The 13,027-nt window shown below is 39.0% G+C and overlaps 2 protein-coding genes across 3 annotated transcripts; one reads left to right on the plus strand and one right to left on the minus strand.

Annotated features, from left to right (window-relative positions):
- The first annotated feature begins 69 nt into the window (after window positions 1–69).
- Window positions 70–6,919, plus strand: LOC141438393 (tubulin gamma-1 chain-like). The gene is made up of 10 exons (XM_074102253.1): window positions 70–238; window positions 463–665; window positions 1,100–1,246; window positions 2,215–2,351; window positions 2,546–2,740; window positions 3,060–3,180; window positions 4,117–4,248; window positions 4,797–4,979; window positions 5,341–5,527; window positions 6,361–6,919. The coding sequence occupies exons 1-10, from the start codon at window positions 190–192 to the stop codon at window positions 6,375–6,377; spliced, it is 1,371 nt and encodes a 456-aa protein (XP_073958354.1). The 5' UTR covers window positions 70–189; the 3' UTR covers window positions 6,378–6,919.
- Window positions 6,920–9,239: 2,320 nt separating this feature from the next.
- On the minus strand, window positions 9,240–12,987 carry endos (endosulfine alpha). 2 transcript variants are annotated; one of them, XM_074102254.1, is made up of 4 exons: window positions 12,818–12,987; window positions 12,366–12,413; window positions 11,664–11,780; window positions 9,240–11,398 (listed from the first exon to the last, which is right to left on the minus strand). In XM_074102254.1, exons 2-4 carry the CDS (start codon window positions 12,402–12,404, stop codon window positions 11,207–11,209), a joined length of 348 nt encoding a protein of 115 aa, XP_073958355.1. In that variant the 5' UTR covers window positions 12,405–12,413; window positions 12,818–12,987; the 3' UTR covers window positions 9,240–11,206. The 2 variants fall into 2 exon arrangements, with proteins under 2 accessions (XP_073958355.1, XP_073958356.1); XM_074102255.1 differs by lacking the exon at window positions 12,818–12,987 and adding an exon at window positions 12,616–12,758.
- Between the last annotated feature and the right edge of the window lie 40 nt (window positions 12,988–13,027).

Below are 13,027 nucleotides of genomic sequence, written 5' to 3' on the forward strand. Positions count from 1 at the left end.
GCTGTGTAAAACAGACATTTACAAAATATTGACAAGCCTCTTTTTTACACTCTGTTGATCTGTCAAATAAATGTCAGTCAGTGGTTCCGGTGGTAATTCAATGGAATTGTTTGGGTCGTATTTTGAAACAAAACGAAGTAATATCTATTTGCCCAATATTTAAAAAGCGGTAAAAATAAAAGTATCAAGATGCCGAATGAAATGATAACACTGCAGTTGGGCCAATGCGGCAATCAGAGTGAGTAAATAAAGCAACAACGTTGTTCTGTTAATTCAAAATGTATGAGTTAATTTTTATGTTTTCTCGCATTATAATCCAAATATTCAGCTGCCCAGCCGTTGTTCAATAATATGGCTTGTGTAAAATAAATTATAAATACAGAATTTTTATAATTTGCTAAAAAAATCCAAACAGTAAGTTGCTAAGTATTTTTCTATAAAATCTATGTTTTTGTGTTCCAGTCGGCTTTGAGTTCTGGAAGCAGCTGTGTATAGAGCACGGGATATCTCCAGAGGGTATTCTGGAGGAATACGCGTCTGCGGGGCTGGACCGCAAGGATGTGTTCTTCTACCAAGCTGATGACGATCATTACATTCCAAGAGCCGTGCTCTTGGATCTTGAGCCGAGGGTTATTCACACTATCATGAACTCACCATATGCTAAGGTAAATGAACATAGAAAAACAATAATGCAGACTTTTATTACTTATAACTTTTTTATTGAAAAAAAAAATATGGCATGAAATCCCATAACTTGACAAATACATACAAGATTTTCGGGGAACTGCAAGTTTATCGTAATATTTTCTGTATGTTTAAGTGAATATGTAGACAATGAATCTACTTGTGTCTAAAGTGTCACCTCCAAAGAAGTATAAAAAAGCTAATTCATATGTAACACATATCTTGTTGAAATCTGTATACACAAGGGATATCTATCCTATCAGTCAGTCAGTCAGTCATTCACATTGTTATAGGTAGCATCAAATACTGTATTTCTGATATAATTGTAACAGGTAGTAACATTATTTCTGATATTATTGGCACAGATAGTTCAAATAAAACATATTTAAATTATTTCTCTACCTATTTTTTTCAGTTGTACAATCCAGAAAATGTATATTTATCAAAACATGGGGGTGGTGCCGGCAACAACTGGGCATCGGGCTACGCTCAGGGGGACAAGCTTAACGAAGAGGTGTTTGATATTATCAACAGAGAGGCAGATGGCAGTGATAATCTTGAGGTAAACTTCAATTTAACCACTTGACAGTCTGACGATACCATGGTATCCAAAACCAAGTGTTGTAAAGTTTAACCTTGATTTTGTGCACAAATCTTATATTATAATATATTATTATATAAATAGTACTTGAATGAGTAAACATTAATTAACATCACAGTATTTTTTCTTTATTCAAAACCTTGTAGTTAGAAAATCGTGGATGTGCGTCGCGCGCGCAGCGGGGCAGCTCGTGGGGCAGACATTCCTACCTAGTTAGAGTTAATGCAGGTCATTCTCAATGGTTCGCCGAACACATGATAGAGGATTTAAAATATGGATATAGATAAAATATTGTATGCAACTGTACATAATTAGGCCTTAAACACTCATGTGACCCTATTATGAAACGAGGTCCACACTTGTGTTTTAAGGACCCAGTTTACGATACAGTTGCATAAAATACTATTACGAAATTTCTTAAATTGCAATATTTTCTTATGGATTTTAGAATCATTATTAGCCAGTTCTGAAGGTATTAATAGTTGAAGGTTTTACTTCTAGTATTTTTTTGAATATATCTCATTGACTAATTTGGACCTGATCAGGCAGTGAATGTTATTTTGAATTATCTGGTATCAGTAAATACAATACAAATATACAGGTTCATGAAGTACTCCTTTGTAGCCAGAGAATCTGAGCATAGCAGGAGAAGTGTTTGATGAATTTGGCCATCGAGTCTTCCAATGAGGCTGGCATAGTCACACAGCACAGGTGCACTAGGCTCAAAAAAAAAGACAAAATGGAATTCTTTGATCACTATGTCAATCTTACCTTGACGAAATTGTATCTTATAGTTACTTCATTGAATTTGTTTGTTCTCTCCATCTGTTTGTTCTTCAGTTTTTTTTTTAATAAACAAATGATTATGTACATAAATTACTCCTGACTGAGTGGCTTTATTCCTCCACTAACAATAATGGCATTTGCAGGGTTTTGTGGTGTGCCACTCAATAGCTGGTGGGACGGGATCCGGCATGGGCTCCTATATCCTGGAGCATCTGTCTGACAGATTCCCAAAGAAGTTGGTGCAGACTTACAGTGTGTTCCCCAATTTGGATGAGATCAGGTAAAGTTTCGCTTCTTTTTCCAAGTATTATATTATTCTTGTTTTTTACATTTATCTACAATTCTGGTCTATATATAAGTCTAGTATTCGAACTAATAATTCAATCCAGATTTTTATTTCTGTTACAATATGGTTTATATTATAAGAATTTATAGTTTTTTTATATTCCACTACAAATAATCTTTTGTTTCCAGTGACGTAGTAGTGCAACCATACAACTCACTGCTAACACTGAAGCGGTTGACAGAAAGTGCAGATTGTGTGATGGTGCTAGACAATACAGCTCTGAACCGTATCGCCAGCGACCGCCTACATATCCCTAACCCATCCTTCACTCAGATCAATACACTTGTCTCGACGATCATGAGTGCTAGTACCGCCACACTAAGGTAAGTCATTGATCCCCAGAGATTTCTAAGAATAGGAGGAGGAGAGATGAAGCAGCACACATTTAATTATAAAATTCACAAAATCGACATTTTATTCCTGCTCACTCACCATACTTTGGAGGGATGTGGAATGCGACAGTGAAGTCAATCAAAAACCAGCTAAGGGCCTTGTGTGTTAGGGATTCTATTAGTAGATTCTCCTACTGTAAAAAATCGCTGGAAAGTGTTACGGAAGCTCATATTCTAGCAGAGGAAGTCTTTTGGATTTTTGAAAATTTATCAAACACTGTCATTTAGTTTAATGCGATGGTTTCTTCAGGTATCCATCATACATGAATAACGACTTGATCAGCCTGGTGGCGCCGCTGATTCCGACGCCGCGACTCCACTTCTTGATGACTGGCTACACGCCACTCTCTGCTGATCACGATCTGACCGTGGTATGTAATCAGCGTCAAATGAACCAGTAAACTGTTAAGTCGTACAGTCTTGACAGAGTGGTCGTGGTCGGGTGAATATTCGAGTGTTTCCGGTCGGTTAAACGTCATTACCATCACACGTTTATTAGCTCAACCCAAGGACAAGTTGCAAAAAAAATTATCACGAAAGATTTAGGATCGGTATTGTCTTTAGTTGTGGCGAAAATATAACCACGAGCATCATCTCTTTCAATAGTAATTGCCGAAACGGTAATGACGAAAAAAAAATACTGAATATTTACTCGGTCATGAGGTGCCGCCCATCATTGCGGCCGCTGCCTTCGCGATCCTTTCTCCAGGAGAACAGAGGCGAACAAGTGTAACAGTCTTATGATCATATCAGTCGAATGATGTAAATATACTGCGAGGACTTAAAACGTTGCTGTTGATATAGTCATGTTCTTTATTCTTACCAATAAGAAAGAACATACTCGCCACTATAGGTACATAATGGGCCTCCGCTAACTCCCGCGTGTGTACGGCTTGACTTGATGCGTCGTGCTGTTTTAATAGTTTCTATAAGAGTAGAGCCCTGCCCGCATTAGATGACATGAAACAAGCACGCCGCGCCAAGCCAAGCCGTGCCGACTGCAGAGGTCCTAACACAGGTCAACACCGTGTCAAACTTGTGGCGATGGCGAATCGACTTGATGTGCGTGTCTGTGTCATAATCTCCAGCCTATCATCCCATCTACTGGGCACAAGTCTCTCAGAATAATAGAAATTGGGCTGTAGTTCCCATGTGGGCCCATTGCTGATTGGAAACTTCACGCTTCACAAGAGCAAGCTTGGTGTTGAACCCGGTCTTCTATGTGAGGACATATGTCCACTAAGCTATTACGGGTTTATTTGGCAGCATGGGTCTTAGAGTTCAATAAAGTGTTTCTCTTCCGTCAGGCGCCAAAGATCCGCAAGACAACAGTCCTGGACGTGATGCAGCGGCTGCTGCAGCCCAAGAACATGATGGTGTCGCTGAGCCCCGACCGCACCAACCAGCACTGCTATATCTCCATACTTAATATCATACAGGTAACTAACTCCTAGTTTAAGAACACATATATATACTACCCCTTATTCATAAAACAATCAAACCTATTTTTAAAATGCCGCTAAAATTCGTAGTCACTTCGAATTTTAATTTTAACATAGGCTTGTTGTTTTATGAATAAGGGGGTTAGTCACCAGTACAATCATCTGACACAACAAGAATTTATAGGGCGGGTGGGGACGTGTCAGATATTTTTGCACGCTCCGCTGTGGCAGATATTAATGCTGGCGGCTGTACTTACTGGCTAATCCTGTTGCCAAGCAGTATTACATAGTTGAGCTGTGTTTCAGCATAGAGAGTGAGACATTTGGTGAAATTGCTGGCACATGAAGGTATTCTATCTTTGCCCTCTAGGTTTGCCGCGCGTTGTTAAATCCTCTGGTGTTGCGGTTATCTATGTGATGGTGGTTCTCACTTACTATCAGGTGATTTGACACTTGCTCGTTTTAAAAAAGTCCTAAGAGTCCTATACGACTAGTTGTGTGTGACGTTGAGAGTGAAAAATTTATAAAAGTAAATCTCATTTTAGGGAGAAGTGGATCCTTCGCAAGTGCACAAATCTCTACAACGCATCCGAGAGAGGAAGCTAGCGAACTTCATACCGTGGGGCCCGGCGTCCATACAGGTGGCGCTGTCGCGGCGCTCGCCGCACGTCCACTCCTCGCACAAAGTGTCCGGGCTGCTGCTGGCTAACCACACTAACATCAGCTCGGTAAGCCAATCACAGGATATCTTAGACTAACTTTGGCTGTTTTAAGCGCCGAATTTACACTTTAGACGGGCGAGTAAATTCGCGTAGGCACTTTAAATAGCGATTTTAAACCTCATACGTCTGTCACCCCCTTTACAAGTTTATCATCATCATCAGCCGGAAGACATCCACTACTGAACAAATGCACGACAACTCGCCACTTACACTTGCATCATACGATGTCGTTCGTCCACTTAGTGGGTGTGGGAGGCCTGCCAACGCTTCGTCTTCCGGTTCATGGTCACCACTCAAAGAACTTTCTCCCCCAAAGGTTGTCGTTACAACTTTGTAGTATGTGTCATCTGTCAAATGTATTCTCCAGCTGTTCGACCGCTGCCTCCAGCAGTACGACAAGCTGCGCAAGCGCGAGGCGTTCATCGACGTGTTCCGCAAGGAGCCCATGTTCAAGGACTCGCTGGACGAGTTCGACGACTCGCGCGCCGTCGTCGACTCGCTCGTGCGCGAGTACCACGCCGCTGCCACGCCCGACTACGTGCACTGGACGCCAGGTCACTCAACTTACTTGCATTAATCTCATTTACCCTGCTACCCCGCGGTGGCAGAGTGGTTTGACATATGGCCTCTCAAGCAGAGGGTCGTGGGTTCAAACCCCGGCTCGCGCCTCGTGAGTTTTTCGAAATTCATGTGCGGAATTACATTTGAAATTTACCACGAGCTTTACGGTGAAGGAAAACATCGTGAGGAAACCTGCACAAACCTGCGAAGCGATTCAATGGTATGTGTGAAGTTCCCAATCCGCACTGGGCCCGCGTGGGAACCACTGCCCAAGCCCTCTTCATTCTGAGGGGAGGCCTGTGCCCTGTAGTGGGACGTATATAGGCTGGGATGATGACCCTGCTACCAAATGAGCGCAGTGTCAAAATGTTCATTTGTAATGTACTGTCATAACATTTGTTGTCCGCGACTCCGGCTTCTGCGTAGAATTCGTTTATCGCTATCCCGCGGGATGTCCTTCCCCGGGACTCAAACTATCTGTATACCGAATTTCATGTAAATCGGTTCAGCGGTTTAGACGTGATGAGGTAACAAACAAACTGGACTTACAAACTTTCGCATTTATAATATTAGTAGGACAAGAAGAGCGACGTGTCAGAATATTTATTTTGATGACAGCGCCGTGTCAGGATATTTTTATTGAAGCAGAGTGCCATTTTGTTATTTAATAATAAAAAAAAAAACGACGGATCGAGTATCATCTGTAGCTCTCAACCTTGACGCTGGCAAAATTGTCCCATTGGACAAACGCCCTTTAAAAAAAAAAGTTTTAGCTGACTAAAATAATGTTTTTAAACATCTGACATACTGGTATTTCCTTTTCCAGAGAGCTGCCAACTATAACACGAAATGTAGATCTGAACCGACTGATATTAAACTAGGAGCAAGTCATGTAGACGCCAAAGGTGCAAACGGAAGTATTCACTCACAAATCGTTACTTTAGTTCTCTCTATACCAGTGCCATTATTATTTCGTTTGAAGCATCGAGAGCCAAAGTGAACTAACATATTAACATAAATTTTAAGCTTGAAAATTAAAAACAAATGATAATTACTTGAAAGTTAGTTCAGTTTTGCTTCCCTTGCCTCATTTATCTCATTGTTACTCGAATAAACGGACCAAGGAACCAGCATGTTGTTTCGTCAAATCATCCTTTATACAACTGTCAACTGTTTACAAATGTTTTTAATAACAACTGGACCACGTCAACGAACCAACCCACTCGAAAACATTAATCGTTTGCATACGCCTGCGAGTGGTGCCCTCTATCGCAGCTACCATGGCTACAAGAGTATTCGATTGCGGGTTAAATCCCGTCCAGCCAGTGACATCCAGCTTAGGTGACCAGCGCCAGCAGCTGTTCCAGCGCATCCGAAAGCTATATCATCACAAAAAAATAATAATCAAAGATAGAGGGCTACTTAACAGGCGAAATATCGCTAGATGGCGTTAGTATCGTGAGGTCTATTTAAATAGAAGTCACGAATGTGCATTTTTTTGCGGGTTTTAAAAACAATGGCACCGTCGACGCGGTGTGATTTTTTAATTACTAAAAATACCTAAAAAGCAATATTTCATGGTTTTTTATGTCGCAAATCTTTAATCCACATCCGCGGATGTGAGCCTTGTAAAATCCGCATCCGCGGATATCTAAAATTCTGCATCCGCAACATCCCAAGTAGACATCTTGCAAAAGTCTGATTCTGGCTAAAAATATGACAATTCCTTGACCCTTTCGGTTTTCTGTCTGGAGCAAACTGTATTAATCGGAGTGTTCTCAGTTCAATTGACATCATTATTTTGTGTTATAAAGGGCGATGAGATTGCTCAATGCTTGGATCCTTTATTAAGCAGGAACAGTGACCCGTTTCACGAAGCTACAAGTCAATTTACAAGCAGTGGTCTCTTTTCAATGCATACTGTTAAACAAAGACTACCAGACTACTACTAGACTAGATTGTAACTTGTAGCTTCGTGAAATAAGGGTACAGATCGTACTTTATGTAAGTTCTGCTTAACCTGGTCCAAATAGGTTAGTTTCTTGCCTGTAATATAACTAAGCGGTTAAATAAAACTTTGCTTTTTACCAAGATTTTATTTTAATGGCTACTACACCTTCAACATTCCTTAACACTTAAACGTGCACATCCACGCAGTAGTTTGTAAAAGCGGATATTTCGTTGCAATGAATATGGTATATCAGACATCTTATAAAATATGCAATCGGGTAAGAAATGGATGCTATTATGCAAAAATTCTCAAAACAATTAAGTTGTACGTACAGTTCATCTGCTCAAAAGTTTGTATGACTGGCAGCTATAAACTCGAGAATTGAAACATGTTTTGTCTTTGTCGTAGTGTGACGTGACTCCTGCAACAGCGTTCGGCAGAAAAGGACTTATTTTTATTTTCAAAATTATTTTCCTGCTCCTGTCAAACTGTTGGCGTTCTGCAGAATAAACCGCAACCCTGTCATCGTAACTGACACTGGCCCAAGCCTTAAGGCCGCCATTAAGGGGAATAATAATAATAAGTTTGGCTTATTCCATTTTACTGCTGCTCTCTCGCTTACAGTCTTCCATTTATCAATGCATGTAAGTAAGTGAGATTAGAATTTAGAATAGAATTTCTGCTAATTTCAATGAGAGGATCTCTAAATACTAATGGTCATCTAGCGATATTCCGCCTGTCATGAAACCCTCTTGCATAATAGCATCAATCCCTACTGAGAAAATTAAGTCAATTTTAAAAAACATAATTATTAGCTGTCATTATTATAGTTATACAGCTTCAAAGGCCAACTCTCAAGACGATCTCGTAAAACCACCATTGCGTATTCACAACAGAGGAAAACAGTGTATTTGCTTTCTGGGCAAGTCTAGACTAGTAATACAGATGCTATGAAAAATCTGAACAATCCGACTGCACCGTCAATTGATACCGTTTGTCGTATCGTGTGTTACTGCTGTTTGTACGATTTTTTAAAACTACCGTCGAACGGTACAGTATCAAAATTAGAATAGATGAAATAGTGCTATAATTAAACACACATGCGCTATTGCGTGGTCGGTCGCCGTCGAAACTGAAGTGAAGATAGCTTCGATAAACTGTAGCGTGTGTGGCGTTAGAATTTACGATAAATCGGACCTATGGGACGGTGCAGTTTGATCATAGAATTTGGTGACGTCTGTGGGCTTTATTATGCAAGTCAGCCAACGCGAAGGTCGCGGTTGATTGAAACGTTTCATGGCTGTTTCTTTTTTCTCGAGAATTAGCCATGTGAGAAGTTACAGTTACCAGTGACAATAATAGTAATTAAATTAGAATTTGTTTCATTCTAAAAATACATTTGTTATTTTATTACCTTGCATTTTAGTTTTCATTAACCAATTACCTGCCTTTATTAAAACTGAGCAGGGGCTGATAGAAAACGTATTATTTTTATTTTTTTATTCCAACATGCAATCAGAGTTTTAATTTTTATTTCAAACTGGCACTCTAGTTGAACATTATTACAGATCGAATCCATATCACAATCATACAACTAGTTATGGCATTTTATGTACAGGGGTAAATAAAAGGGATAAAAACAGTGTACCGGTATGATTTTTTTATAGTTTCTATACAACCAATGCATTGTTTTTACCTACTTCTATTTACTAGATCCCCTTTAATTTGGACATCCAATTTACATATCGTCGATGATACTACGATGCCGCGTAAACAACAATGTTTTTTTTTTCAGGAGCGCGTTAAAATTAAAATATCTTCGTGTTTACTACATACCAGCCGCGAAGTCTCAAATTTGCTATTTTTGCTAGATTACGCGGCATTGCAGTATCATCGACGATATCGCGTTTGAAATGCAATTATTATTGAACGTACTAAGGGTAAGGGCATATTAGTCGTGACTCGTGATAATTGGTTGTACTAAATGATCGGCAAGGCCGCGCAGCTACTGACAACTATGTCTATTTATGTACATTTAATGTGTTTACATAGTGATGGGCTGTGGCAAGTGTTTATGTTGTGATCAGCGGACAATAGTTAGCTTTGCCGAGGCACTGGCAGCAGTTGAGTGCACTCTTGCTTCTATGAACTCACAAAACTGTAGAATACAGGCTGCTGCATGCCAGTGGAAAAAAATACTGTCACATTCATCTCAATTAGACAGTGCAGTTATTATGTTACGAAAGAAATGTCAAATGTTTCACAATGATGTCTTACTTTTAATGATTAACTAGCCACTTTTTTTGTTACTGAATTGGTTTCTGAATTATGATGGCGTACCAGACGCAAAAATAGGGATCTGAAAAGGCTACAGGTCTCAAAACTTTCTCACTGATCCGCAATGCACTGCCATATTCCCAACAAGCTACGACAAAAATGGAATGAAACGCGTGCAATGACAACAATGTACACAAATCCCAATGACTATGCCTAAATTTTTTACATAAAAATATAACGCCTGTTCTTATAAGTTTAAAATTTCAACATACATCCTAGTTATGAACGAACATTTTAAATCACATGTTTATAGTTAACACATCAATCTCTCAGTGCAGAGTTTAGGGTCACATTATTCTAGGTAGTTATAGGTAATCAACGGCGTTTTTAATTAAAAAACGACCGTCAAAGCCAAATGCAGTCAGAGAAGTTTGTTTGATTTTCTACAGAAAGCCTTTATCTTCAAGATTTGGAGTAGTAGAGCAGAAGTAATCTTGTGGAAACAAAACAAACTCACAGAGCACATTCGACCTTGGCAGTTGAATTACAACAGTTATCGACTAACCTACACCTACATAGTCGTACGTCAAAATGGCAATTGGTGACCCCAATTAGTTAAATTCAAGTGATGTGATGTCTCATTAAGACTAACACAAATGGTGCATCATTATTATCCTAGAAGCAATGCGTAAAGCCATAGCGAACGTAGTGGAATAGTAATAATTAATGTGAAACGAAACTATGTATAAATTTCTTTTGGTTTAAAAAAAATAACGATGGGGGCGAAGTCGGCAATTTAAATTCGTGTTTACTTTTAGCACAAATTATTTAGACTGACTAAACAGAGATTTAAGCATTTGTCAATCAACGGATTATTCACGTGTAGGCAATTGCTCTATTGCCTAGCTCTGGGTTGAAAGCTTTGCTACATTTGTAACTTTCTCAATACCAAAACTTAAGTAATGCTTTTACGAAATGAGTCACTTTTTTTGTTTCCGTCTTGTTGAGGAACATCATAGCAGGTACAATGTGCTGCCAAGATGTTATTTTTAACAAAAAACAATTGTTCATAGCTCCCCAAGGCACAAGACTATATATCTCCCATGCATGCCCTGAGATAAATGTATGTATAGTTACTCAAGCTAGGCTACCTATTTCTATCATAGTCTAGTCTAGCTAGATTTAGGTACTAGAACAACAAGTCTCCAGCAACCAGACTAAAATCTGTACCACTATGAAGCCATAACATGAAGTCAGGTTGTGGCTTTTGGCTCCTAACATCCATGTTAGCATGAAGTCTACCAAGGGGTAAATGTATTGTAATAAGCAGATAAATTTTGGCAATGACAAAGTCACTGGAGCAATTCTAAGTCGGCATTTTATAAAAGAAATTCATACAAAAGTGTCTTCAGGCTCGCTCGCTGGCTGCGGCAGGGCGGCGCGGCTAGGACGTCTGACTGTTCTGCTGGAACTTGGGCTGGATGATGGACGTCTTCCGGATGGGCACGGTCTCGGGCGTGGGGATGGCGTCCCCGGTGGGGTGCTTTGCGGGCGCGGCTGGCGCTTTGAACGGCGCCGCAAGGTTACTCGGCCGCTGCTTCGCCATTTGATAGTCGCCAGAATCGAAGAACTTTTGCTGCAAAATAAATTACATTTGAGTAAATACCTTATTTTTATGATAACACTTATTGGCTATGTTATCTATTAATTTCATACTAATGATGTATGGAAATTATGGAAATCCTCCAAAAAGAATCAAAATAAAGATGCCCTTTGAAGTCTAGTAAAGTTGGTTGCATTAGTTACGTATCTAAAATCAAAAACATCTCCAAGTAGGAACCATCAGATCAACTTGTTGCTAAATTTCCCTATAAAATTGACATAGTTCGGTTTTCACTTACTCCTTTGGCCAGCCTCTTCTGCAGGAAAGCCGAATGTCCTCCCGGTCCTCGGCCTAGCATTGCATTAGGGAACTTTGCCTTCAGTTTGGCTTCTTCTAACTTCTCTAATTCTTTCGGCTGTGGAAAAAAAATACATTAAATCGTATTTCAAAATTGCAAGATATGAGACCGGGGGGACATGGACAAGCGATACACAAAGAGTGAAAGCCATAAAAAAAATAAAAAAAAATTATATGCAAGGCTGCTATTAACAAACTGGTTTATTGCTTCAACAACAATATTGTCACATGCACTCTATTATTAAGGTATTAGAGTTCATGTATCAATATTTTTGACCACGTTGGCCTCTAAGAAATATCTGATGGTGAATGTACATTAGATATTTTAAATGTGGGTCAACTGAACATCAGACATGTATCTTTAGGAATTTTGTACATTATAAGTTTTGATTTTCGGAGTTTTCTTTAGGAATATTGCACTTAGAAATTTTGATTTTCGAAATTTTGCTACGGAGCCGATGGAGATTATGAGAACTCAGACCTTCAATACACTAGAAATATCACTCAACCTAAAAGTCCTACATAGCCATAAATTTAATTTCCTGGCTCAACCCAATTATATACCAAGATGATGGATGTTTTAAATTGACAATTAGAGAGAAATACCATATTATATACTATGCCATATGTAATAGTTACTTACGTCTTTTGGGGGCTCATTCTGATCCTGTGAATCACCCATAGTAGATATCTGTAAGCAAGTATGTCTTTACAAGGACACAGCAAAAATACTAATGAAATCACTTTGTTTACAATAACAACAATCAATAGTCCATGTTTTGGGTCATACTTAAATGGTTCAGCTTTAAAGATACTGAAAATAAATGATTTATTTAGAAATAGCGGTATGTTAAATCAAGTTAGCGGTCATTCCAGTTTTCCAATAGAACAACCTGATCTGGTCTTGATGGTCTACCCTCAGCATTGTGAAATTAACCGGCCAACTTTGTAAACATCTATGCCAACAAGGTACAAATTACATAGAAAACATAACACGTTAAAACTTAAATATGTTAAAATGAAAATCACAATTCCGTTCACATGGTTTGGTGTTAACTTGAATGAGACTTGGACAAAATTGTAAAAGTTGATTACCTTGAACTAGCTTTTTTCAGTTCCAGTACAGATGTGGGGTCGGTATATAATCGCTAGAATTAACGAATAATTAAGCAAACAATTACAAGAAATATTAGGAACAACGGTCAAATCAAAATCGTCAACAATCTCTGATTTTCGCTGATCAAAAATGGCGTTTGAAATAGTGTTACCAACTTAAAATTTAAGTTTTTTTTAAAGATTATAGTA

This window comes from Choristoneura fumiferana, chromosome 18, assembly GCF_025370935.1.
Source record: "Choristoneura fumiferana chromosome 18, NRCan_CFum_1, whole genome shotgun sequence".
NCBI lineage: Eukaryota > Metazoa > Arthropoda > Insecta > Lepidoptera > Tortricidae > Choristoneura > Choristoneura fumiferana.

Bases quoted from the DNA above. Each gene is read 5' to 3' on its own strand.
- endos (XM_074102254.1), bottom strand. From the start codon at position 12,404: ATGGGTGATTCACAGGATCAGAATGAGCCCCCAAAAGAC. The intron at 11,781-12,365 runs GTAAGTAACTAT...TTTTTTCCACAG, and splicing joins AGAATGAGCCCCCAAAAGAC to CCGAAAGAATTAGAGAAGTT. The intron at 11,399-11,663 runs GTAAGTGAAAAC...TTTATTTTGCAG, and splicing joins AGAAGAGGCTGGCCAAAGGA to CAAAAGTTCTTCGATTCTGG.
- LOC141438393 (XM_074102253.1), top strand. From the start codon at position 190: ATGCCGAATGAAATGATAACACTGCAGTTGGGCCAATGCGGCAATCAG. The intron at 4,249-4,796 runs GTAACTAACTCC...ATCTCATTTTAG, and splicing joins CCATACTTAATATCATACAG to GGAGAAGTGGATCCTTCGCA. The intron at 4,980-5,340 runs GTAAGCCAATCA...TGTATTCTCCAG, and splicing joins ACCACACTAACATCAGCTCG to CTGTTCGACCGCTGCCTCCA.